General features: G+C 44.4%; 2 protein-coding genes across 2 annotated transcripts; both read right to left on the reverse strand.

The window, feature by feature from the left end:
* Positions 1–961: 961 nt before the first annotated feature.
* LOC308248343 (protein SPATA31F1-like) lies at positions 962–25,293 on the reverse strand (the record flags this gene model as incomplete). Its single annotated transcript, XM_080668309.1, is given in 5 exon segments — positions 962–1,093; positions 1,097–4,844; positions 5,909–5,969; positions 6,537–6,582; positions 25,205–25,293. Coding segments are annotated over 3 exon segments (3,888 nt in total). The 5' UTR covers positions 5,917–5,969; positions 6,537–6,582; positions 25,205–25,293.
* SPATA31F3 (SPATA31 subfamily F member 3) lies at positions 21,906–27,834 on the reverse strand (the record flags this gene model as incomplete). Its single annotated transcript, XM_080668310.1, has 3 exons — positions 21,906–22,087; positions 25,583–25,670; positions 27,691–27,834. 3 exons carry the CDS (start codon positions 27,832–27,834, stop codon positions 21,906–21,908), a joined length of 414 nt encoding a protein of 137 aa, XP_080524436.1.

The following is a 27,834-nucleotide window of genomic DNA, read 5'->3' on the forward strand; positions in this document are numbered from 1 at the left end:
CTTCAGTTTGTGGTTCTTTTCCAGAACTCACTTCCCTTTATAACACCATAGGCAAGCAGATTGAAGCTCAGATTTAATTAATTCCCCGCAAAGCACTTGGGCCTTGGTTGGCTTCCTGGCTCTAGGTTCCTGTGAGTACAAATCAAATTGGCTTTCTTTCTTTACATGGCCTGGTCAGAACATGTCAGTTTCTATCCCAAATACTCAGACCTTTGTTTGTCTATATGCTCCCCTCCCTGCCTTCCCCCTGCCTGTCCTTGAGGATGGGAAACAAGTCCCTCTCCATATCCTACTGGGATCTTCATTGCAGGACTCACTCCATGCAGATGACAGGTGGGATACAGGCAAGAGAGCTACAGCAGCCTCCTGGATGAGTTCTCCAGAAAGATCTAACCAATAACCAAGAGGGAGCAGAGAGGGGGAGATTCTATCATTTGCTTTGGATATTCCATCACATTAGCTATGTGCTTTTGATAAACACAAAGCCCCTCCTCAAGGTTGGATCACTGTGACACTTCTCTAAAAAGCTCCTCTCCAGATATGGCCATATATAGCAGTCATCAGTGAATTTTGCCTGTGGGATTCCTAGCCACTCCTTCTTGTCAGTACTATCCTCATGTCCACATTGCTCCTCTGGGCCCAAGGAAACCATGGGAAGCCATGCTAGGATTCAAGTGTGACCTTTACCTTCAATGCACCTTAGATGAAGGCCTTCCTTTTCTGCTCAAGTCCCTTTATCCACTGTCCAGGGTGGGGCTGGGAGGAGTTGTGTAGAATGCTGACCCCACGTAAATGTGGATTAAAGCTCTTTCCCTAGACAGGAAGGACATTTTAGCTTCCCTCAACACGCCACAGTGGAGGAAAGGAACAGACAGACAATTCTTTGCTTAGAGATACAGACTGTACTTTGGGTGGAGTGCTGCCGCACTGCACATTAATGAAAAAGACATTAGCTATCCATTTAAGGGATGCAGGCGTGGAGGAGCCTACAAAGTCCTTTGATTGTGCTAGGTCTCCTTGAGCAGGCCAACTTTTTCCTCTGAGGAAAGAGTTGAGAATTAGGGTGGGATCCTGGTTGGGTGGCACAAGCCACTCAAGGACAGTGCCGAGGACAATGATGGGGCTGGCCTAAGCCTGAGGCAGACTGGAGTTGACTGGAGCAGGAGCGGTGCCTGAGCTTACTGTTTGGGGAATGGGAGCCTTCCAAGGAGGCCAGGCCCACCTGCTTCTCAGTCAGGGGAGATTGGGCTTTGTGGTCCCCTCTTATCTTCGTCTCTGTCTTAGTTTGCTCCATGGGACTTTTGGCTGGAGCCAGCCTCTTTGCTCCACTTTCTTTTCTGGTGTTGGCCACTTTCACAGCTGTCACAAACATGGATTCCTTGTGTTCTTTGCCTTTTGCCTTGAGGTTTATATACTGCAGAAAGGATTTCATCTTATATCTCAAGTTTGATTCTGGAAAGCTGGGCCTCTTGTGAGTATGGGCTGGCATCACCTGCCCCTGCAATACCTGACCTTGCAAAGTTTGGCCCTGTAATGGCTTATGCTGAATGAGTTGGGCCAGGACAGGCTGGCCCTGTGACGCCTGGGGCCCAACAGGCTGGGCATTCTTAGGAATCCTTGCTCCCTTGAGGCTGACATTGAGCCTGGTTCGACTTTCCTTGGTTGTTTTTCCTAGGTCATTCTTCTTAGATTCCTTCCGACCAGGGACTCCTGGAAGGAGGTCTGGGGGCTTAAGCTGAGGGCGATGCTGGGAACTGTGTTGACAGAGAGCATCAAGGTGAAAGCCATGTCTCCGTAGCCAAGGTCTTTGGGGTGTCCTGTTCAGAAGCATCCCTTTTGGCCTCTGAGCTACTGGGTGGCCTTTTTCTCTTGTTGAAAAGAGCACAAACCCTGCATCTCCTTCTCCACGTTTTCCTGACGATTTGGGTTTCCTTGGGTCCTCTTTCTTTTCAGTCAGCATGGGGACAGGAGCTGAGTACTTGCTCTTGCCAGGGCGTTGGGACTCAGGGACCTGGGACTCCTCCAGGCTAGGCTGGTTCACACTGGCCTCCAGCTGCACACAAAGCACTGGGCCCTCTGTCATGTCTCTACAGGGCTGAGTCATCTTGGAGGGCCCATGGGCAGAACCATGGAGTGCTGCTCTGGAACTAGGTTGCTTCTGGTTCTGCTGCACTGCCTTTAACTCAGTGGATAACTGTTCCTTAAGGTAGAGCCACTTTGGATGTGGGGCACAGGGAATGTCTGGTGGGATGGGCAGCTCCTGGAGGCATGTTTTTCCTTGGTTGTTTAGACTCCTAAGACACTCCTGTGTGGATGTGTTCTCTGGGATTGCTACAGTTTGCTCCCTGGACTCCCTTGCCTTTGTGGGAATTCCCCATTGTATCTCTAAAATCTTCCTTCTCAGGTGGAAATTTAGTTTGGCCAAGATGGGCCTTTTGAATAAGTAGGGCCGAGCAGACTCTATCTGCCTCTCTAGAGGCTCCATCTTAATCATTCCTTCCACTTGCACTTCAGACTGAAAATCACCTGCAATTTCTGCACAAGTCTCATTGGTACCTTGAAAAAATGGCTCACGACTTAGACACTGCTCTTCAAGTGAGATCATCTGAGCCAGAGGTTCTCTTAAGATTTTGACAGCCTCAGGTACCACCTCTGTGCGGGCAGCACGAGTAGTGATTGCTGGGGCATTGGCCTTAGAGGGAGCCAGGTAATAAAGAGGATTCAGCCCTGACAAGAAGGCCAGATACTTGTGCCTTAAAATCACCTCCAGTTTCTCAAGGACTTCCTTGGACAGGGCGTGAGTTAGTTTACGAGGCTCAGTGACAGCATCTGGGGAGGCCTGTTGCTGCTGATCAAGGACTGTTGGCATCCAGGGCCTAACTTTCTGTTGTAGGTCAGGGTCGGTTGCTGCCTGTAGTTCCAAGAGCTTGCTTTCTGGGATGTAAGTGAAGGGAGCCACTTTGAGGCCCCCAGGAATTAGGCCCTCACAAGACCTATACACATGGGCAGGGACCTTACCCTCATGAATCTGCCCACATTTGGAGTTGATGTGGCTCTGCAGTATTGCCTTGACCTGGTCAAATAAGTGTGGCATGAGGACTGACACTGGGTCCTTAAAGGGTGAGAAAGGGTCATCAGCACCAGTAGCCTCTAGGGCTGAATGTTGGGAAACACTCCCATTGGCTAGGGCTTTGCTGCTCCAGGATGGAGTCTGCTGGTGAGTGGGGGCCAGGAGCAACTGGAAGGACTGCTGGATCATCTGGGGCAGGCCCCAGCGATGGTGAATCAGCTGCCTCTGGAGGTGGAAGTCCAGCAGCCTCCGGGCATGCTCTGACCAGAACAGCTCCCTTGTGAGGACAGAAATGGGCTTTCCTGGCCAGGAAGTTTTCACAGTCCGAGGGGACTGGGCTGTGCCACAAGACTTATATTGCACGGGGTTCTGGGTGTGCTGAGCTCTCTGGAGAACAGCTGGCAAACCCCACTGACGCTGGAGCCGCCTCTGCAGCAGGTGCCACTCTAAGGCTTCACACTCAGCCAGAGTCAGAAACGGGACATTGATCTGAGCTTGTTGATGGTCAGATGGCATGACCCAATTTGGGGAACATGGGGAAGAGGGTGGGGCTGAGTGAGGTGGAGTTTTAGGCAGCAGAGGGAGGGAGGAGAGCTCCTTGAAGAGAAAAGGATCCTCCAAGGAGAGCTTGGACATGCTCCCATGTGTGGAGTGATCTTGAGAGCCCAAGGAGGTGTCAGCCAGTGACTCACTGTGTAGAGAAGGTAAGCCACAGAATAGTTGGATGTATTTCTGCTGTAAGTGGCCCACTGAGTCATTAGCCTGTTGCCCAGGAAATATGTAGAGGCTACTTACATCTCTAACAGCTGGAGATGGCAAGGCTAGAGTCACCACATGGTTTGGGTTTTGCTGGTAGTGGTGGTGTCTTTGTATTCGGTTTATAATGGACCATTCAGAAACCCAGAATGCCTGGGTAGCCTGGCCAGTCATATATGAACCCCAGGTCTGATAAGAAATGGTCGCAAATTTCTCTACAGAGAATTTAGCAATATCATTTTGGATGAAAGAAACTGGTTGGTTGTTTACAAGTTGGTAAAACAATGGCTGGTTTGGCATAAACTGCCTCAGAGACTTCTCTACACGTCTAGGCAGCCCCCACCTCTGGAAATGCATCCATTTTTTTACATGTACCTCAAGAAGCCTCAGGACTTCAGGACTGGAGAATGGCAGGTAGGAAGGGAGGATAGTGACGATAGGCAAGGCCATAGAATGTGTCAGGGTAGTGATTTCTTGGTTCAGGATTAGCAGAGGGACCTGGGGATGCAAGGGCAGGTGACCTTGGTTCCCATACACAAGGTTGCAATTGCTCTTCAATATATTCTGCTGGTTCACTGTATTCCTAGGCTCTTCAAACCTTGAAGAAACTATAGTCTCTGAATCCACTGCAATTTCTTGCACTTGAATTGCCTGCTCTAGCTGCGAGTGTTTAGCCTCACAATCTTTGATGTTATCTGAACTAACTGACTGTGCAGCTGACAAGGTTAAGGATTTCTGATCCATAAATTTTGACACTGAAGGGGCTGCAGAAGGAAATGAAAGCTTTTTTGGGTGCATGGAATGATGCTCTAGACTCTGCTCAAAAGACAAATTGGACTTGGACAAAATCTCTAGGCAAGGGGAGACCTCTGATGGTCCTGGTGAAGTGGCAGAGACCGGGCTGTTCTCACCCACAAGCAACCGCTGGATCTCCAGCGCCATGGCATTGCAGATTTGGCAGTAGGTATCGGCACAGAGGAGGCTCCGCACACTTCCCTCCTGAGGAAGCCAGCTGTGGCTGGAAGAGAAAACATGGTTACTGTTAATGATGGAGTGACATCTTTCTCTTTGGAAGTTGTGGCCCGAAGATTGGTCCTGTCCTTCCTAGTCCTGTACAGCCTGGGGCCTCTCCCTGACTCTAGTGCGTACTCCTAAACTTTTCTTTGTAGGAAAATGCCATTGGGCAGGTTATAGTGTGCTGGACTGAGCTTGTGGGGCCTGTAGGGCAAGGTCTCAGGCCATTCATGAGAACACCTGGCCATGAACAACTGGGAAGTGGGGTGAGTTCTCGGCTGACCCATATGGGGAAGTTGACCAGGAGAAGGAAATATGGCAGGTCGGGGAGCCAGTGCTTAGCTGATGGGGCATCACCTGGAACATCACCAAGTAGAACCTGGAGTCAGTCTCATTTGGGTTAAAAAAGCCACAGACTGGTATTCAATATTTCCAAACTCTGGAAAAAAAGGTACTTGTGGAAACTCTGCATTCTAGGGACTCTGATAAGTTGCTGTATCTATAAATAACATCTCTTGGGAGCCAATCCCTTTCTCTAGGCCCTAATTCATATTCTTCTTAAAACCCCTAGACGCTAGGGGTTTTAAGAAGAATATGAGATAATTGGCTACTGGCTGGGGGCTGTCTCAGAAACTGGGCTCCCTGAAGACAGAACCAGAGGAGATAATGTCAGCAGGGCCCAGGGGTCTGCTCTTGAAAGTGTGGAGCTGTAAGAAGAATATGACAGTGATGACTTATGTATGCACTTATTTATCCATTCTCTTGGCTGAATAACTGTCTTGTAGCTGAGTTTAGATCCATGTAGAGCCTTTTATGAATTAAGTACAAATCAGATTCTGAATTCCAGGAGCACTGTGAGCTTAGCCCAGAGCAGAAGTAGGAGACTCCTCTCCCCTGAGATGTCTGAGCCTTCCTTGTCCTGGCAACCCCCTCAACCAATGCTCCAGCCTCTGCTGTGTCTGACTCCTTCCCAGTCATCAGCTCTCTTTTCATCCCTGTCCCAGGCCAAGTATAGAAATCATGACAGTTCAGGCTGGAGTTGGAAGACTACAAAGAGCAAGTGATCACCTTTTCATGACAGAGAGCAGCTCCCATGGCTTCTCATCTTCTTTGCAGGAATGTTTTCTAGCTGAGAAACCAGGAGACAAAAAATAAACAACAAAAATAAACCAGGAGACAGTGTTACATGGAATGGGAAAGGATTGAGGGGCATCCTATAGGGCATCCAAATGAAGGCCTTTGAATAAGAGAAGATTGGAAATCCCAACAGTCAATTCTCTAAGGCACATCTGCATACAACTTAACCAATTACAATGGGTTGTCCAAGACCTAATCTCATTGGAGCCTCACAATCACACTGTAAGTGAGGCAGGATCTTCAAGTACCTATTTAATGAATAAAAGACTGAGAGATGAAGGGACTTCCATTGGTTCATAAAAGTAGTAAACTACTCAGTTAAGCACTTCTGCCCCACTTCCTCGTTCTTCATTCCTTGGGGTAAGATGGAGGATTTTGGAACATTCCCAGGCTCTGATTTCCCACCCAAAAGGTTATCTAGGAGAATTTGTTGACTTGGAGAATTGGAACCTTTAGTGGTTAGAGTACCTGTCCCTGGTACCAGAGATCAAAGAAGGATAAAATTCATGAGAACATTGCCCACAGTGGAGGGGAGTCAGAGAAGAGACTAGGACTTTACCTCTTGATGCTGCATCTCTAGCCCTTTGCCTGAGTTTTCGGTGACGCTTAAAGACAAAAAAGTTAAAGCATGAAACTGGGACATTTTTATGTCAAAAATGAGACAAATCTGTTTACTAATCCCTTTCTATTTATATGTCTATATTTTTATTTACTTTCATTTCCGTCTCCATCCTTTTCACCCCAACATTTCCCTTCTCTGCTTGCTTCTGATTCATTTCAAGACTCTTCCATACTCAAAGCATGAGACAGTGTGTGGAATCTCAAAGGGAAGGCGGATGAGGGTGGGTAGGCGGGGGAGAGTGGGTAGGTGGGGGAGAGTGGGTAGGTGGGGGAGAGTGGGTAGGCGGGGGAGAGTGGGTAGGTGGGGGAGAGTGGGTGGGTTGGAGGTAATCAACCAAAGACCTTGTATGTATATATGCATAACCCATGGACACAGATAATAGGGTGCTGAAGGCTTAGGGGAGAGGAGGAAGGAGGAGAAGGCCGGAGGGGGTCAATGGGGGAAAAAGAGGACATATGTAATACTTTCAACAATAATTATTTTTTTTTAAAATGATGTATGCAAACAAGCTGAGGGCTTCACCAGGATTTCTATGAAAACACATAGACTTTCATCTAATATTGCCTTTATGTGTTAGCATGAAAAAAAAAAAAGACTTCCATACTCTTTATCTCCCTTTCATTTTCAAGGGAAGTTCTATGTGAGGTTTATGATGAAATGAGAAAGAGTGGAACAAATTAAAGGGTGTGTAGATCTAATAGCCAAAGGACCTTTGCTAACAAGTACCTTAATGGACCACTAATGGAAAGAATCCTTCATATTGGGGAGTTTTCTAAGATCTAGTGATATAGATTTCATTTAATCTAGGTCTCTATCCAAGGTTAATAGAAAGGTTCTTGATTTTTCCATTAGAATACATTGCCGGGATAGTCTGGTAAGGAATTATTCTAGTTTCTGAGAAGAAAAGTACCATATTAAAGTAAATAAATGTATGGTATAAAAATGGGTGGGGAAGGTAAAAGGAGAGACTCTGAGATCTTAAAAGCTTCTTATCCGAGGCTTAATTAGTTTAATCATAGTCAATATTTCCCTACCTGACAGCAGCTCCTTCTAGGTTCTAACCTTAATCCATGGTAACTCCTTTTCACTTGCCAGATAATTAGTACAATAATAAAGATGGAGCCATAGGTATATAAGGGATACATCAAATCCCATAGGATAAAAGTAGGATTCAACATGGTCTAAAACTCATAAGTACGAGGAGATGACCCTTCCCTATATCTAGGTCATTAGTACCTAATGACCCCCAATGCCATGCCTTGTAATTTCCACCTCACAGAGGATAGAACCATGTCACCCGACTACATCACAAAGTCTTTCTGTTTCACAAGACAGAAAGTGTCAAAGACTTTTATGCCTTAAGGAAGTTTGTGTGGTGATTCAGTCTGTCGATGAGTGTGTCTGGTTGTCTTTAAAGGTTACAGAGCCAGAGACTAAAGGTACCCACGCATAGGCAGTGTCTATGTGCCCACTTTGTCTTCACTTTCCACACTCTACACCAGCCTGATGACTTGGTTCTCTCCATCATGACAGTTTTCTGGTCACCTGTCCCCAGAAAACTGAGTGTCTAGGGACACAGGACACCTCTTGAGAAAGAGGTACAGATGGATCTTCACCCCCATCAATACTGGAAATGTATGTAAGAAGCATACACAAACTTAGGGTGGGTAGAATCTGGTTATGGCTTGGAAATGGAGAGCTTTGGTATTATAAGCAATGTGTGATGGGAAATCAGAGGTGCATAAAGGGGACCATGGCTAATATGGCAGGGAAAGTATCTATGAAAACTCCTCAGTATGGCCAAGGTAGCAGTATCTCCAATTGCCACTATGGGAGGCAGGAAGGAGTGCCTCTCAGTCTGTGTGGCCTTAAGCTTGCAGATGAGTGGGAAGAGATTGTAAACACTGTCTTCCATGGAGATACTCTAATGAGACTCATGTATGGAGTACTTTTAACAGTTGATTTTCTAGAGCTGGTTTTTTGTTTGTTTGTTACCATGTTATAGAACTCTATCTGCTCGTGGTGATGACTACCTGCAGAGATGGGTTAGTGGCCACTTCTGATTTAAGGTCATAAACTAGTTGTTGACCTGGTTAAATGTACTCATCTACTCTGGATGTCTGCTGTTTGCTTGAAGAAATATATATTTTTTATTTTTTTTACCTGGGTATTTAAAACCATCAAGGAGGCTTCTTGTTTCTTAATTCATCCTCAGGGCCCATCACTCCTATACTCTTTCCATTTATGTTACCTTCCCTACCTCAGTGGATACTGTCATATTTCTCTAACACTCCAGGATTTCTGAATTTCCTTGAGAGAGTCTTGCCCTAGATGAATTAGTCTCACAGCCAAAAATCCTTGAGCTCAAAATATATGCAGAGGCTAATTGGTCCTTTCCCCAGTATTCAATCCTCCACCCAACTGGTATTGTGAACCCCCAATCTGTATTCATCCCTAAGCTGGGTAGTGTCAAGTGTACAAAGACATTTCAGTAGAGTTGCTTTCCTGCTCTCAAGATATTTAATGTAGTTTCCAAGATAAGACTGAAGAAGAAAGAGCCAACAATCTAAACAGAATTTTATATTCATTTTTTTTTGTTTGGGATCCTTTTTTTTAATTGAATTTATGGGGGTGACATTGGTTAATAAAATCATATAGGTTTTAGGAATACAATTCTATAATACATCCTCTGTAAATTGTGTTGTGTGTTTACCACCCCAAATCAAGTCTCTTTCCATCACCATTTTGCCCTTTCTCCCTTCTTCCTTCCCCACCCCCTTCCCTGTGGCAATCACCATACTATTGTCTCTTCTCACCCATCCCCCAAACCCCTCCCCTCTGACAGCTATCAGTCTGTTCTCTATATCCATGAGTGTGTCTCCACTCTGTTTGTTGGTTTATTTTGTTCATTAGATTCCATGTACAGTATTTGTCTTTCTCTGACTGGCTTATTTCACTTAGCATAATACTCTTCAGGTCCATCTATGCTGTCACAAAAGGTAAGATTTCCTTCTTTTTTAACGGCTGAGTAGTATTCCATTGTGTAAATGTACCACAGTTTTTTTATCCACTCATCTACTGATGGTCTACACCAAGACACATCATGATTAAAATGGCAAAGGTTAAAGACAAAGAAAGAATCTTAAAAATGACAAGAGAAAAGCAGTTTGTTACCTACAAGGGAGCTCCCATAAGACTGTCAGCTGATTTTTCAACAGAAACATTTCAGGCCAGGAGGGATTGGCATGAAATATTCAAAGTGATGAAAAGCAAGGACCTAAAACCAAGACTACTACCCGGCAAGGCTATAATTTAAAATTGAAGGAGGAATATAGAGTTCCCCAGACAAGAAAAAGCTAAGTGAGTTTGTTACCATTAAGCCAGTATTATAAGAAATATTAAAGGGCCTGCTTTAAGAAGTAGAAGAAAAAGAAAAACATGGAAGAACATAGTTAAAAGAATAAAATGTCAATAAATACATACCTATCAATAATCACTTTGTTTTTAATATGCTTTTTAAATTGATTTTAGAAAGAGAGGAAGGGAGATGGAGGGGAGAGAGAGAGAGAGAGAGAGAGAGAGAGAGAGAGAGATGAGAAACATCTATCGGCTGCCTCCTGCACACCACCTATCAGGGATCCAGCCTGCAATCTGAGCATGTGCCCTGACTGGGAATTGAACCAACAACCTCTCAGTGCATGGAACGATCAATGCTCAACCACAGAGCCACATGAGCAGGGCTGCATTGTTCCTTTTGGTGTGGTGTGCCTATGCCTGTTCCTCTCACAGCATGTTGAGAACTTGCTTTCCCACCTAACCATAGAGTACAGCTGTGCTTGTGAGGCATGTGGGCAGTGTCTAGGGACTATAGGTCTACCTCTCACTTTAAGAAACTTCTAGATGAGCACTGGCTGGTGTTATCCAGTAGTTAGAGTATCGTCCCATATACTAAAGGTTTGTGGGCTTGATTCTCAGTCAGGGCACCTACGCAGACTGTGGGTCCCATCCCCGGTTGGGGCACATGCATGAGGCAACCCATCGAATGCTTCTCACATAGATGTTTCTCTCTCTCTCCTTCTCCTTTCCTTTCTCTGTAAAATCAATGCAAAACATATCCTCAGGTGAGGATTAAAAAAAAAGAAAGAAAAGAAACTTATAGGTGAATAGCCTTTAAAAAGTTTATACATACATACACACTCCTCCTCTGCCCCAATTAGGCCCATTAAAATAATTTTTTTTTAAAGCATGAGCATTCTAGATGTTTATGACAGAAAGGGAACTCCGACTCTCTGCTCTAATGCTCACTGATAGAGAAAATGGAATTCAGAGCAGTAAAGCTGTTTTCTGGGTCACAGAGTATTATATATAAAACTAAAAAAAGCCACTATGTTGCCAACCCAGGTTATTTTATTACCTAACAAAAAATTAAATTGCAATGTAAAAAAATTAAAAGTACAGATTAATGAAAAGATGAAAAATACAGCCATACATACATTTTTTCTTTCAAGAATGAGATTATGAGAAAATATATATTGGGTTTAGTGATGACTTTTTAGATATATAACCAAAAGCACAATCCATGAAAAAAAAATTGTTAAGTTCGACTTCATTAAAGCTAAAATCTTCTGTTCTCCAAAAGACATTGTTAAGAGAAAATGAAAAGACAATCCACACTGAGAGAGAATCTTTGCAAAACACCTATTTAATAAAGGACTGGCACCCAAAATATACAAAAATCTCTTAAAATTCGATAATAAGAAAATGAACAACCCAATTTAGAAATGGACAAAAGACCTGAACACCTCACCAAATATGTACAAATAGCAAGTAAGCATATCAAAAGATGTTCAACATCATATATCATTAGAGAATTGAAAATTAAAGCAACTATGAGATACCACTACACACTTAATAAAATGGCCAAAATCTAGAACACTGACACCACCAAATGCTTGTAAGGATGTGGAGCAACAAGAACTCTCATTCACTGCTGGTGGGAATGCACAACAGTACTACTCCTTTGAAAACAGTTTGGCAGTTTCTTACAAAACTAAAGTACTCTTACCATATGGATCCAGCAATTGTGTTCTTCCTTATTAACCAAATTTACTGAAAATGTATGTACACACACACAAAAAACCCTGCACTTAAATGTTTATAACAGCGTTTTTCATAATTGCTAGACTTTAGAAGCAACCAATATACCTTCAAAAGGTGAATGAATAATCAAACCATAGTAAATCTATACAATGGAATATTATTCAGCATTAAGAAGAAATGAGCTAGCAATCCATTTAAGACATGGAGGAAATATATTTTGCTAAGTGAAAGAAGTCAAACTGAAAAGACTACATACTATATGATTCCAACTCTGAACCATACTGGAAAAGGCAAAACTATAAAGACAATAAAAAAAATTGGTGGTCAACAACCAAAACACACACAAAAAAAACCCAAACCAATTTTAAAATGGACATTGGACTTAAACGTTTCTCCAAAGAAGATACACATAGCCAATAAACACATGAAAAGATGCTCAACGTAATTAGTCATTAAAGAAATGAAAATCAAAATTACTATGAGATAACATTTCATACCCATTAGCATAGTTATTATTTTTTAAAAAGAGAGAACAAGTGTTGGCAAGGATGTGAAAAAATTGGAACCCTTGTGCACTGCTGGTGCAGCTGCTATGAAAAACAATTGGCAGTGATTCCCTTAAAAATTAAACATAGAATTACCATCTGATCCAGCAAATCCACTCCTAGGTATATATCCAAAAGAACTGGAAGTAGGAACTCAAAAACATACTTGCACATCATGTTCATAGAACCATTTATCATGATAGTCAAATGATTGAAACAACCCAAATGTCCATCAACAGATGAATGGATAAATTAAAGGTGCTATCCTATATAATAAAAGCCTAATAAGCTAACTGTCCGGTCATCCAATGACCAGTCAACTGTTCAGCCAATCAAAGCGTAATATGCTAATGATATGCTAAGGCCGCTCAACCGCTCACTATGACATGCACTGACCACCAGGGGGCAGACACTCCTACCAGTAGGTTAGCTTGCTGCTGGGGTTTGGAGGATCAGGACTGAGCGAGATGGGCCGGACATACCCTGGAGCCCTCCCGCAGTCCCTCCCCAGCCCTGATCATGCACCAGTGGGGTCCCTTGGCCTGGTCTGCACCCTCTCACAATCCAGGAACCCTCGGGGGATGTCATAGAGCTGGTTTCGGCCAGATCCTGCAGGCCACTCCCTTCGGGAGGGTGCCAGACACAGGGTTCACAGCTGGCGAGTGCTGCTGTGGGCAGCATGAGCCTCTCCCGATTGGGACTGATTGGGCGCAAGCCCACTGCAGGTGCAGTGGGGTCAGGATGAGTGGGAGCGGCAGGTAGGAGCTGTAGGCGGCATTGGACTGCGGGTTTAGGCTCGATCCCCACAGGCCACCCAGAGGGACCCCATCCGTACACGAATTCATGCACTGGGCCTCTAGTATACATAAAATTGAAAATTATTTAGCCATAAAAAGAAATTAAATTCGCATACATGATGCTTCAACATGGATGAACCATGAATACATTGTGCTATGCAAAATAAGCCAGACACAAAAGGACAAATATTGTATGATTTCACTTATATGAAGTACCTACAAGAGGGAAATTGATAGAGACAAAAGGTAGAGTAGAAGTTAACAGGTACTGGGGATAGGGTGGGGGAAATGGGGAATTGTTTAATGGGTATAGAGTTTCTGTTTGGGTTGATGAAAAGTTTTGGAAGTCGGTAGTGGTGATGGTTACACAACATTGGTAATTTTATTAACCAATGTCAGCCCAATAAAATCAATAAAAAATGGTGAAAATGTTATGTATATCTTAGCACAATTAAAAAAAAAAAAGATCAATGGTTTCCAGGGGTTAAAAAAAAAAAAGGAAAAAGGGATAAAGAGATGGAACACAGTATTTTTAGGGCAGTGAAATATTCTATATGACATTGTAATGGTGGATACATGTCACTATACATTGGCCAAAACCCAAAAGTGAACCCTACTGTAAACTATTAACTTTAGCAATAATATATTGGTATTGGCTCATCAATTGTAACAAACGCCCCACACTAAATGCAAGATGTTAATAATATGGGAAACTGTATGTGACTAAGGGTGGGAAGTGGACATATGAGAACTCTGTACTTGCTGTTCAATATTTCTGCAAACCTAAAGCTCTAAAAATAGTTTCAATAATTAAAAAATTATACTATAATAGGCATATTTTTCTAACTTGCTTTTTTCACTGTTCATACATTATCAACATCTTCCTAGGGTTTCAGCCTACACAGGCAGAGGCAAATATAGGATGACAATGGGAAGGTTAGCCAAAATAAAAATGAAGCTGTGGAAGGAGGATGAGATTCAGAGGATGTGGGGATATAGGGGTAGCGGATGTTGTACTCAAAGTCCCACAGAGGAGAACTAGAATTTGAGCGGACAGGTAGAGCTAACATTGAGTCTGAGCATTTCAACAGGCTGGGAATTCTAGCAGGGCAGGGACTTTCAGTTTATACTTAGAGACTCTGGCCCCCTGCTGGCAAGAGGCTGGAATGACAGGATTGAGCAAAAGCAAGGAGAGGTCTCACACTCACTCCTGTGCTCAGCATATTTCTATGACTTCCCAGCAAGGGTGGAGTGAGCAGGTAAAAAGTCAGGCAATTGTGGTGGTCAGTTGCCTGAAATTCCATAATAGAAATCTGCTGGGGCAGGTAAAAGCCTATGGGGGACCATGGGAAGGACCTGCTCCACCTAAAACAGGATGTGTGCACATTAACCTTGGCTTCCCATCTGATGCTGTTGCGACCCCTCTGAGTCACTTTCCATCTCTCAGGCATCCCTTCACATGACTCTCTGCCCAAATCCCACCAGGCAGGGAGGATGTGCCTGTCACAAGACCTCCTATTATCTCTGGGGATGCTTTAGGAAAACACCTGGAGGGTGTTGGCTCAGCAGGTCTGGATCTTGTGCCTTCTTGTTCTAGAGGCCACACTAGGGGGCCCCATCCCTTAGGCACAAAATTGCCATTCAGAGGAGGGACACATTCTTGCTTCTTCCCATCCTGGCTTTTCTGCATCCTGATAGCAATGAACACATCATGCTAAGTATTAGGGTCCCACCAGAGGTAGGGAATCCTGCCACCACCTACCTCCTCTTCATTTGATAGAATGTTGAGTCATCCTGGATTTCCTTAGGAATTAGAGAGGCAGGGGCATCCCACAGTCCCCCTTACCACATCATAAGGAAACAACAGCCCTTCTGATGCTTCTCTCCTTCATTTATACTTATTCCCTTTGTGACCACCTGGTCTCATGGTTTTATATACATCAGTCAATCAATCAATCAATCAATCAATCAACCAATCATCTGTAGCCAGGACCTTCCCTGGAGACCATCAGGATTCTGTGTTGAGGATAGACCGTTGGAGGTATTGTGTCAGGAAGAAGCTGGGAGATTAGTTATGACACTATTTGCAGTAATCGTAGCTGCAGAGGAGGTGAGAAGTGGTCATGTTCTGCATTTGTTTTGAAGGTAGAGACAAAAGGGTTTACTGATGGATTAGAAGTGGACTGTTAGAAACAAAAGTCAATGACGACACCAATGTTTTTGGCCTGAACAACTGGCAAGAGACAGGTGCCATTAACAGATGTGGGAATTACTGTGGTGAAAACAGATTTGGTATGTGTGATTGGGTGGTGGTGGTGGATACATGGAATCAGGAGTTCACTTTTGAGATGAATATTGGACATGCAAGTGTATATTTTGATTAGATAATTTGGGCATGTGAGACTGTCTACCCCATAAGATAATGACCTCCATGGAAGCAAGGCCTGTGTCTTGGTGAATGTTGTGTCTGGCATAGTTCCTGGAACACAGTCAGTTACTCAAATATTTTAATTGTTGAGAGCAATGTGCCTCTTTATAAAAATATACATATTTTATATTTAAGAGAGGAAGGGAGAGAGAGAGAGAGAGAGAGAGAGAGAGAGAGAGAGAGAGAAACACCAATGATGAGAGAGTATCATTGATTGGCCGCCTTCCGCATGCCCCACACTAGGGATTGAGCCTGCAACCTGGGAATCAAACCATGCCTCTTAAGGTCATTTTTATTGTGACCCCTTTATGTGACCCTAGGGTTCTTCTCATCAGCTGAGTACTTCCTCCTGTGGTAGGACCCCACACACCATAGTACTCATCACATTGATGTAGTCATTGGTCTACTTCCCCAGCCTCTCTCATGGTTCATGTTTTTAAATTCATCTATCTAACTATGTATCTATCTGTTATCTATCATCATCCTCTATGTATATCTATTTCTCTAGCTGTCTTCTTGCCTGCCTAAAGACTGGACCCTTCCCTGAACTCTAGATTCATATGTCTAAAACATCTACTCAATGTATACACTTGAATGTCCAATATCCATCTCTAACTGTACAAAACTGAACTCCTAATTACCCAACCACACACACAACCAATCACATATATCACCCTACTCCAGTGATTTTCAACCTTTTTCATCTCATAGCACACATAACCTAATTACTAAAATTCTACAGCACACTAAACATTTTTTTGCTGATCTGATTTAAAAAATGGTATAATTTAGATTCATTCAAGTTGGATGGCTATCATTGTGTCAGTGGTTGTAATTTTTTTATTTGACCATCTAAAGGAAAAGAGGTCAGTGCCCCTGACTAAATAGTCAGGTATTGCATGTTTTAAAAATTATTTTGACATACCGGTTGAAAATCGCTGCCCTACTCCAATCCTGGTATTTCTCACATCAGTTAATGGCAACTCCATCTTGCCATTTGTTTAGGCCAAAAACGTTGGTGTCATCCTTGACTTTTTCTTCTCTAACTGCCCACATCGAATCTATCTATATATCCTGTTGTCTTTACCTTCAAAAAGAATCCAGCATCTAAACACTTCCAATCTTCTCTGCTACTACCATCACTGGAGTAACCTCATAACTAACCTCCCTGCTTCTACCCAAGTCTATAGACTCAACCCTCTATTAGCACTGCAGCCTAAGTGATCCTTTTAAAGTAGAAGTCAGACCCTAGCTGGTTTGGCTCAGTGGTTAAAGTGGCAGCCCAAGGACACCCAGGGTCTTGGGTTCGATTCTTGATCAAGGGTGGGTTCAATTCCTGGTCAAGGGCACGTACCTCAGTTGCAGGTTCCCCAATCCCAGTAGGGCCATGTGCAAGAGGCAACCAATCGATGTTTCTCTCTCTCTCTTCCCCTCCTTCCTCCTTTCCATTTCTCTCCAGAAATCAATAGAAAAAATATCCTTAGGTGAGGATTTTTTAAAAAAATGTATGCCTGTATTATTTTAAAATTAAGAAATAAGAGAAACCAAGATGGCGGCATAGGTAAACACCTAAACTGCTGCCTCGCACAACAATTTCAAAACTACAACTAAAAGACAAACGGACATCATCCAGAACCACAGGAAGGCTGGCTGAGTAGAAATTCTACAACTAGAAGGAAAGAGAAAAGCACACTGAGACTCAGAGGAGCTGCAGGAGGCAGAGGTACTGAGACGCGCGCTGAGAGGGCTGGCAACTGAGTGCGCGGCTGGCTTTCTCAAGCGGGAGGGAGACAAAAGCTCCCGACTGCGCTGAACTCCAGTTCTGGGCGAGACTCTGGGGACCCCGACTCATACGGGGAGAAACTGGACTGTCAGGAAAGAGAAAAGCACACTGAGACTCAGAGGAACTATGGAAGGCAGAGGTACCGAGGCGCGTGCGCGGAGAGGGCGGGCAACTGAGTACGCGGCTGGCTTTCTCAAGTGGGAGGGAGACAAAAGCTCCCGACTGCACTGAACTCCAGTTCTGGGCGAGACTCTGGGGACCCAGACTCATTCTGGGACAAACTGGACTGTCTGGCAGTGGGTGGAACTCGAGGGCGGCTTTCTCTCCGAGGTGCTTGCAGTAATTACCACGGGACACTGAGACACAGGGGCCTAGTAGGACAGGGCTGACAGGAAACCAATGCTGTCTGCTCCACCCTGAGACTCCGCCCCATCCAAGCTGAGCACAGAGGCTTTTGAAAGTCTTGTCTCATAAGGGTGTCTCCAGCACAGAAGTTCTCCCATCGTACACACAACTGATCCTCACAGCCAATTGGCCTGGAGGTCAATTCCTCCCAGTGATACCAACAACAATCAAGGCTTAACTACAACAAAACTGTGCACACAGCCCACAAAGGGGCCCACCAAGAGTGTCCACCTCAGGTAACTGGGAAGGCTGAGCCATTGGGCCCTATAGGACACCTAGCACACAAAGCCACTCTATCAACTCAGGGAAGCAGCCAAAATGTGAGGACAAAGAAATAGATTACAAATGAAAGAAATGGAGGAAAGCAAACAACTAGATATAGAGTTCAAAACCACAGTTATAAGGTTTTTCAAGAATTTTCTAGAAAAGGCTGATAAATTTAGTGAGACCCTCAAGGACATGAAAAAGGACCAACTAGAAATTAAGCATACACTGACTGAAATAAAAAATATTATACAGAGATCCAACAGCAGACTAGAGGATCGCAAGAATCAAGTCAAAGATTTGAAATACAAAGAAGCAAAAAACACTCAACCGGAAAAGCAAAAAGGAAAAAGAATCCAAAAATTTGAAGATAGTGTAAGGAGCCTCTGGGACAACTTCAAGTGTACCAACATCTGAATTATGGGGGTGCCAGAAGAAGAGAGAGAGCAAGATACTGAAAACCTATTTGAAGAAATAATGACCGAAAACTTCCCCCACCTGGTGAAAGAAATAGACTTACAAGTCCAGGAAGTGCACAGAACCCCAAACAAAAGGAATCCAAAGAGGACCACACCAAGACACATCATAATTAAAATGCCAAGAGAGAAAGACAAAGAGAGAATATTAAAAGCAGCAATAGAAAAACAGTTACCTACAAGGGAGCACCCATACGACTGTCAGCTGATTTCTCAACAGAAACTATGCAGGCAGAAGGGAGTGGCAAGAAATATTAAAAGTGATGAATAGCAAGAACCTACAACCAAGATTACTCTATCCAGCAAAGCTATCATTCAGAATTGAAGGGCAGATAAAGAGCTTCACAGATAAGAAAAAGCTAAAGGAGTTCATCACCACCAAACCAGTATTATATGAAATACTGAAAAGTATTCTTTAAGAAGAAGAAGAGAAGAAAAAGGTAAAGATAAAAATTATGAACAAATACATGTCTATCAACGAGTGAATCTAAAAATCAAGTGAATAAAAAAATCTGATGAACAGAATAAACTGGTGAATATAATAGAATCAGGAGCATAGAAAGGGAGTGGACTGACAATTCTCAGGGGGGAAGGGGTGTGGGGGTCTGGGAAGAGACTGGACAAAAATCGTACACCTATGGATGAGGACAGTGTCGAGGTGGGGGGCAGGTTAAGGGCAAAGGGTGGGGTGGGAACCAGGTGGAGGGGAGCTATGGGGGAAAAAAGAGGAACAATTGTACTAATCTGAACAATAAAGATTAAATTAAAAAAATAATATAATAAAATAAGTCAGATCTAAGCAGATCCTCTGAGAGCTCCCCCATTCACTCAGAGTCCATGTCTTTGCAATGACCTTCTAGGCCTTACCTCATCTGCATCCTTTACCACTCTGACTTCATCCTCTAGTACTTTATCCCTTGACTAGAGGACCAGTGCATGAGATTTGTGCACTGGGCGGGGGAGGGGGCGTCCCTCAGCCCAGCCTGCACCCTCTCGCAGTCCGGGACCCTTGGGGGATGTCCACCCACCTGCAGCAGAGGCAGGAGAGGCTCCTGCCACTGCCGCTGGGCTCACGTGAGCCCGGCTTCTGGCCGAGCGGTGCTCCCTGTGTTGAGGGTCTGCCCCCTGGTGGTCAGTGCACATCATAGTGACAGGTCATTCTGCTGTTTGGTCAATTTGCATATTACTCTTTCATTATATAGGATTATTCTGCTTCAGGCTCACTGCCCTTGCTCCTTAGAATAGGTTAGGCATGCTCCAGCCTCCAGGCATGTGCATTAGCTATATTTAACTGAGTCCTCTTCCTCAGTTATCCATGTGGTTTACTTTCTCCCTCTAGTCATGTTCACATGTTGATGTCTTAGTGACACCTGCCCTGAATCCCCTATTTAAACTATATCCCACCTATGTTTTCCCCAAGATTCTTACCCTGGTTTTTTTTTTGGCATATATTTTGTCATCTTATACATACTCTATTTTTTTACTTATGCTTGTTTTTGTCTCCCTCTCTAGTGCACCACCAATGAAAGCTCACTGGGGACCTAGTTTCCCCCCTCTTTTGTTCACTGCTGTATTTCCAATGCCCACAAGTGCTTGGCATAGAATAGGCTCTCATATTAGTTAAGGAAATGAAAAAATAGATGATTGAATGTCATTCATTCTCCCACTAGCCAACCTCATTCTGAACCTTCAACCATTTTAATATACTCTTGATTATTGCAGGTACTTCTGGAGCAAGTCACTGTTTTCCAACATGGCATGCCCATTAGTTTGACACCATGCCTTTGCTTATGCTGTACTCAGCCTGGGGAACCTCTCTACCCCCACCTCCTTGCTGGCTAACTTCTGCTCATCCTTTGAAACTCAGTCTATGTGTCATGTCTTCCAGGAAAATTTCTAAGCCTAGGTTAAGTGTCCTCTGTGTCTGTCACATTTCTTTTTCAAAATATAATTTTAATTTTTCAATTACAGTTGACATACAATATTACGTTAATTTCAGGTGTATAACCCAGTGATTGGATATTACATAACTTCTGAAGTGATCACTCTGATAAATCTAGTACCCATCTGACACTATACATATTTATTACAATGTTATTGACTATATTCCCTATGCTGTACTTTATATCTCCCTGTCACTTATTTCTCTAACCAGCTTTTAGTGACTTTTAAAAAATATATTTTTTTATTGATTACAGATAGGAAGGGAGAGGAAGAGAGAGATAGAAGCATCAATGATGAGAGATAATCATTGATTGGCTGCCTCCTACAAGCCTCACACTGGGGATTGAGCCCGCAACCTGGGCATATGCCCTGACCAGGAATCAAACTGTGACCTCCTGACTCAACCACTGAGCCATGCTGGCTGGGCTTTTAGTGACTTTTTACTTAACTGTCTACTCCATGATTCCATGAGCTCCATTGGAGGAGGGCCTGTGGGTTGTTCACTATTATGTCCCTAGGGTCTGGCATAGTACCTAGCATATAAAGTACTCAGATATTTGAATTGTTGAATGCAAAATTCAGCTAAAAGTCATTTTTATTGTGACCCTTTTGAGGAACTTCTCATCAACTGTTCTTCATTTTAGGAGGCATTCATTCATGCAACTGAAAGGCAATGAGGGTCAAACAGGCAACAGGCTACAGCAGGTTCCCAGATGGCTTACCCTTAAAGAGTTAAGCAGTAACAACAGGGCACAGAGAGGGAAGGTGCTATCATTTACTTTTGACATCTGTCATATTAGCTTTGTGCTTTTGATAAACACAAAGCACCTCCCCAAGGATGGTGCACACTCCTCTAAAAACCTTCTACAGGTTCTGGATATAGAGGGGTTATCCATAAATTGTGTCTATGGGTCAAAAATGCACTGGATTCCTGGCCACTACTTCTTGTCCTGTCTTCATGTTCACATTGCTCCTCTGGGGCCCAAAAGACACTATCAGAAGAATTCAAGCCTGATCTTCGGCTTCAATGCACCTTAGAGAAGGGTCTTCCTTTTCTGATCAGGTCCCTTTATCTGTATTTCAGGATGGAGCTGAGTTACATGAAATGATAATTCATCTGAAATATGCATTTAAGCTCTTATCCCATATTGGAAGTACTACTTCCTCTACTCTCTTCATTACATATGACATTGAAAACAAGGAGGCAAAAACAAGTGGTTCTTTGCATAGAGTTATAGTGTATATTTGGAGAAGGTACTGCCTCACCTGTACATAAATGGAAATGATGACAGCCTTTTTCAAGGATATGCAGAGGTTTTGGAAACCCTGAACTCCTTTTTTTCTGGAATGGGTTTTCTCCCTGTATAGACCAGTGCCTCCTGCTGAGGTGAGATTTGAGATCTGGCATGGATTTTTGGTTGAGTGGCACAAGTCAGCTGAGGACAGTGCTTAGATCTGTTGTGGGAAAGGCACTGGAACCAGGAGTGGCCAGGCTCGAAGGGGTGTTGCTGGAGTTCATTGTCTAGGCACTGGTGGGCATCAAAGAAGGTGATATTCTTGTCCTCTATTGCTTCACATGGCCTCTGGTGGAGGGTGGACTCTTCTCAACCTTTTTGGTCGTGGTTTTGGCCACTGTCTCATCCTTAGAAAGGAGAATGGGTTCCTTATCCCCTTGATCTTTCACCTTGGGTTTAATCCAGTGTGGAAAATGCTTCATCTTATTTCCCAAGCCAGCTTCTGCAGCTTCTGGAAGGGTAGGGCTCTTGTGAATATGAGATGCCTTTACCAGACCCTAAAGTTCCTGACCTAGAAAGTGTGACCCTACAAATTTTGTTCCTGAAATGTTTAGATCTGAAAAATGTGGGCCCCTTCAAATGCTGAACTTGTAAAATTTGACCTAGTGAATGGTGGTCCAGTAAGTTGATCCTGTAAGGTCAGGCCTTTTCAGCTCTGGACATTCCAGATTTGGCATTCTCAGGAATCCTTATTTGGATGAGGTCATTCAGCTTGCTCTACCAGCCCTGCAGACCATTCTTATCTGGGCATTCTGCCCCAAGAAATCCTGGAGGATGGTCTAAGAACTCAAGGAGAGGGAGAAGCTGGTGAATGTGCTAACAAGGAGCAGTAAGTTGAAAGAATGGAGATGGTGACCCTATAGATCCAGACTTGTCATTGCTAGTCCCTACTCACCCAAGGCAACCATCTTGGTCAAACTAAAATTTTATTTGAGAAAGATCCTGGAGATACATTTGGGAAGTCAGGGGCTCTGGTGGTCTGATTTAGAAGTGTCCCTACTTAACCTTGAGTTTTGGCACAGTAGATGTTCTCTCTGGTTGGGAGAGCCTCAGTGTTGCACTCCCTTCTCTGTAATTCTCTGCTGTTTTGAGTTTCCCTGGGTCCTCTATTTTATCTGCTGGAGTAGGGAGTTGTCTTTATCTTGTAGAGACCTGGGGCTAAGGAGCCTAGGGCTCCTCCTGGCTGGGGTTGTTCACACTGGCCTCCAGCTGAACACAAAGCACCTGAATCTCTGTCATGTCCCCACTGGGTTGTGAGATCTTGAAGGTCCAGTGAGCAGAACCATAAGGACTGCTCTGGAATTAGCTTGCTTTTGGTTCTGTGCACCACCTTAGTTTATTTGCAAGCTCTTCTTTAAAGTGGACCCTTCTGGGGCACATGGGATGCCTGGTGGAATGGGGAGCTCCTGGGACAATGTTTTCCCTTGGTTGTTTAGACTCCTAAAGGACTCCTTGGCACAGCTCTTCCTTGAGATAGCCACAGTTCCTCCCCTGTACTCCTTTGTCATTATGAGATGTCCCAAATGTATCTCCAGGAATTTCTTTTTCAGGTAAAAATTTAGTTCAGCCAAGATGGGTATATGGAGTGAACAGGGTACTAGGATATGTCTGGCTATCTAGAGGCACCATATCCATTCACCTGTACTTCAATCTGGAATGCTCGAGCACTGTCTGCACAAGTTTCATTGGCATCCTGAAAGCATGGCCCAGGACTTATACATTGCTGTTTACATGAGATTGAGTCAGAGGCTCTATTGGACCCCCAACAAACCCAGGCTCCATCTCTGTGTTTGCTGATTGGCTACTGATTGCTGGGACCATGACCTTGGAGAAAGCCATATAGTAAAGAGACGGCACCCCTGACAGAAAGATCAAAACTTGTCTCACTGACTCAGTTTCTCAGTGACTCCCTGCAAAGATACCCATGCAGGTGCTAATCAGGGTGATCAGTGACAGCATCTGGTGAGGTTTGTTGCTGCTGGTCAAGACCTGTCAGTATTCAGAGTGTTATTTCCTGATCCATCTAAGGGTTGATTGCTGCCTCCACACAGGAGTTTATTTTCTGGGGTGTAAGGGAACAAAGTTGCTTCCAGGGTCCCTGAAATGCTGCAGACCCAGTGATTTACAGTCCCCCCAGTGCAGACATGGGCAGGGACAATACCCTAGTAGATCTTCTCCATTTGGAGTCTGGCTCTGCAACATTGCCTTGGCCAGGGCAAGCAACTGTGAACTGGTCCTGTTGCCACAATGTATCAGAACAGGTCCCTATCCCCACGGGCCTCTAGGTCTGCAGACTGGGGGACACTCACACTGGTTAGTGTGCTGCTTCAGGGAAAGGGCTGCTGGTCATCAGGGGACAGAAGAAACTGGATGGACTGCTGGATCTTCTGGAGCAGGCCCTACCAATGGTGAATTGACCTGCTAAACTGACCCCTTCTGAAGGTGGAACTCCAGCAGCTCTGGGCCTGCTCCAGGAAAACACTACCTGCCTCTTCCTGACTGAAATAGGCTTCCCCAACAGGAAGGCCCCTGAGTCTCAGGAGACAGGTTGCTTAACATGTCACAGGGCTTATATTGCACGGTTCTCTGCATCTACAGAGATCTCTGGGCAACAGCTGGCAAGTCCCACTGAAGCTGGAACTTCATTTGCAGCAGGGCCACTCCAAGGCTTCACAATTGGTCAGAGTTGGAAATGGGACATTGATATGGGCTTGTTGATAGCCAGATGGAGAAGCCCAAATTCAGAAATGTGGGAAGAAAGTAGAGCTAACCGACAGTAGAGATTAAGGAGAAATCATTGAAGAAAAAGGGACTGGGGACTCCCCTCTTGTGGAGAGATCTCCAGGGGTGGACCAGGGACTGTGCAGAAAAGAGGAACCATAGAAAAACAGCTGTGTTTATGCTGCAGATAACACACTGAGTTCTCAGTGTGTTGCCGAGGTAATGGACAGAGACCACTTAGTAACCAAAGGGTGAGTCATGGAGTTTGGGATTTGCTTGCAGTGATATTTGCTCTGGATCCATAGTGGATTCTCCAAAAACCCAGAAAGTCTGGGTGGACTGGCTGACCTCCCATGACCCCAGGGGCCCTGGAAGCAACTTGGTTACTTTACGCCCCCAAAAATAAGCCCCTATGTGGAGGCAGCAATAAGTCTTTACATGGATCAGGAACTGACACCCTGAATACTGACAGGTCTTGACCAGCAGCAACAAACTTCACCAGATGCTGTCACTGATCACCTTGATCAGCACCTGCATGAGTACCCTTGCAGGGAGTCACTGAGAAACTGAGTCAGTGAGACAACAGAAGGCCTTAGAGGCAGCATTCTGATGAAAGAAAAGGTTGTTTTTTCCCTCCAGGCTTGTATAAGCTGCCATGGGGCCTCTTCCACACATCTTGGAAGCCCTCAGCTATAGAAATGCATGAATTTATCTATCTGTATTTAAAGATACCTCACACCTTTTGTGACATAGGAACAACAGGTGAAGGGAATGCAAGGCCATGGGGGTATTTTAGGTTTGTGAGCTTTGGGTTCAGGGAAGGAAAAGGTATTCAAGGGCTGCTGACCTTGTTTCTCTGAGACACATTCGGTGTTGCTCTTCTTGTTCTGTTGGTTCACAGGAATCCTGCACTCCTCAAGGCTTGAGGAAGACGGATCTCTTGCATCCCAGAACACATCTGGTGCTTGAAATTCCTGCCTTAGTTGGTGGTCAGCCCAGTAATCTTGGATGCTGAATGCACCAGTTGACTGGGGAGCTGACTGGGTTAAGGATTTGTGATCCTTTAGTTGTGTCATTGAGGGGGTTACAGGTGGAACTGAAAGCTCTCTGGAGTGCTGGGAACTCTGACTTTGACCAAAAGACAAATTAGACACGGACAAGATATCTAGGCAAGAGGAGCCCTGCGATCGCCTCGATGAAGTGGGAGAGATCGGGGTTTTCTCACTGGCCAGCAACTGCTTAATCTCCAGAGCCATAGCATTGCAGACAGGGCAGTAGGGATCTGCACACAGGAGCCTCCGCACACTTCCCTCCTGAGGAAACCAGCTCTGGCTGGAAGAGGAAACATGGCAACTGTTATTGATGGGGTGACAGCTGCCTCTTTGGAAGCTGTGGCCTGAAGATTGGCCCTGCCCTCTGAGTCCTTTACACCCTGGGGCATATGCCCCACCCAGTGTTTACTCCCCTACTTTTCTTCCTAAGAAATTGCCACTTTGCAAGTTATGGTATGCTGGGCTGAGGGTCTGGGGCTTGTTGGGCAAGGTTGCAGACAACCCATGAGAGCACAGAGTCATGAGTGACTGAGAGGTGGGTGAGTTCTTTATTGACCTGGGCTGAGAAGCTTAACCAGAGATGGGAACAAAGGATGGGGGAGCCAATGGTTAGCTGATGGGGCATCACCAGGGCCATCACCAGGTAGAACCTGGGCTCAGTCTCATTTGTGACTAAGAAGGCCATGGCCTGGTATTTAGTATTTCTAAGCAGTGGAAAATAAGGTACTTGTGTGAGAACTCTGCATTCTAGGGACTCTGATAAGTTGTTGTATCTATAAATAACATCTCTTGGGAGCCAATCCCTTTCTCTACAGATTTTAAGAAGAGGATGAGATGACAAGCTCCTGGCTGGGGGCTGTCTCAGGAACTGGGTTCCCTGAAGACAGAACCAGAGGAGGTAATGTCAGCAGGGCCCAGGGTTCTGCCCTTGAAAGGGTGGAGCTGTAAGAAGAATATGACAGTGATGACTTATGTATGCACTTATTTATCCATTCTCTTGGCTGAATAACTTGTCTCGTGGCTGAGTGCACATCCATGTAGAGCCTTTTAGGAATTAAGTACAAGTCAAATTCTGAATTCCAGGAGCACTGTGAGCTTAGCCCGGAGCAGAACTAGGACTCCGCCTCCTGAGATATGTGAGGCCTCCCTTGCCCTGGCAACCCCCTCAACCAATGCTCCAGCCTCTGCTGTGTCTGATTCCCTCCTATTCATCATCCCTCTTTTCATCCCTGTCCCAAGCCAAGTAGAGAAATCATGACAGTTCAGGCTGGAGTTGGAAGACTACAAAGAGCAAGTGATCACCTTTTCATAACAGAGAGCAGCTCCCATGGCTTCTCATCTTCTTTACGGGAATGTTTTCTAGCTGAGAAACCAGGAGACAGTGTCACATGGAATAGGAGAGGAGTCAGGGACATACTATAGGAAGCTGAAGGTCAGAGAAACGTTCCATGGGACCCTTGCCCACAGTGGAGGGGAGTCAGAGAAGAGACTGGGACTTTACCTCTTGACGTTCTATCTTTAGTCCTTTGTTTGATTCTCCTTTGATGCTAAAAACAAAACAACAAAAAAGTTCGAATATGAAGCTGGAGCATACTTTGTTTTCATGTCAAAATGAGACAAAACCTGCAAATATTTCCCAACTTTTTTCTGTATACCAATTTTATACATTCTTCTACCTTTCTTTTTCCTACTCAGCCTTTTCCACCCCATCATTTCCTTTTTCTTATTTCTGATTCATTTTGAGGCACTTCCATACTCCATACTTCCACCCCCAATTCTCTGAACAAATTCTGTGGAGAAATCAGAATGAGACAGGAGAAATAAATGGAACAGATTAAAGGATGGATGGTCTAGTAGCCAAGGGACTTTAGCCATCCAAGTCTCTAAATGCTTACCAACCAGCCTGGCTGGCAGGGCTCAGTGGTTGAGCATTGACCTATGAGTCAGGAGGTAGAAGTTCAATTTCCGGTCAGGGCACATGCCTGGATTGCGGGCTCAGTCCCCAATGTGGGGTGTGCAGGAGTCAGCCAATCAGTTATTCTCTCTCATTGTTGATGTTTCTATCTCTCTCTCCCTCTCCCTTCCTCTCTGAAATCAATAAAAATATATGTTTTTAAAATGCCTACCAACCAGAAGAATCACCCACATTTAGAGCAGTTCTGGGAGCCAATAAGGATACCCCCATTAAAAAAGCAGGGAGTAAGAGTAACAAGAGAAAATAAGGAAATAAAATCTCATTTGAGGCTTAATCGGTTCAGTCATGGATATAGTTTTTCCCTACCCGGCCACCGCTCTTGTTAGGTCCCAACTTCAATCTTTGATGGTTCTTTTTCGCTTGCCAAATAATAAATGCAATAATGATGATGGAGCCATAAGTGTATAAGGGATATCCTATTTCCCATAGAACAAATGTAGGGTTCAACAT

This window comes from Plecotus auritus (genome assembly GCF_963455305.1).
Source record: "Plecotus auritus genome assembly, chromosome: 5".
Classification (NCBI taxonomy): Eukaryota; Metazoa; Chordata; class Mammalia; order Chiroptera; family Vespertilionidae; genus Plecotus; species Plecotus auritus.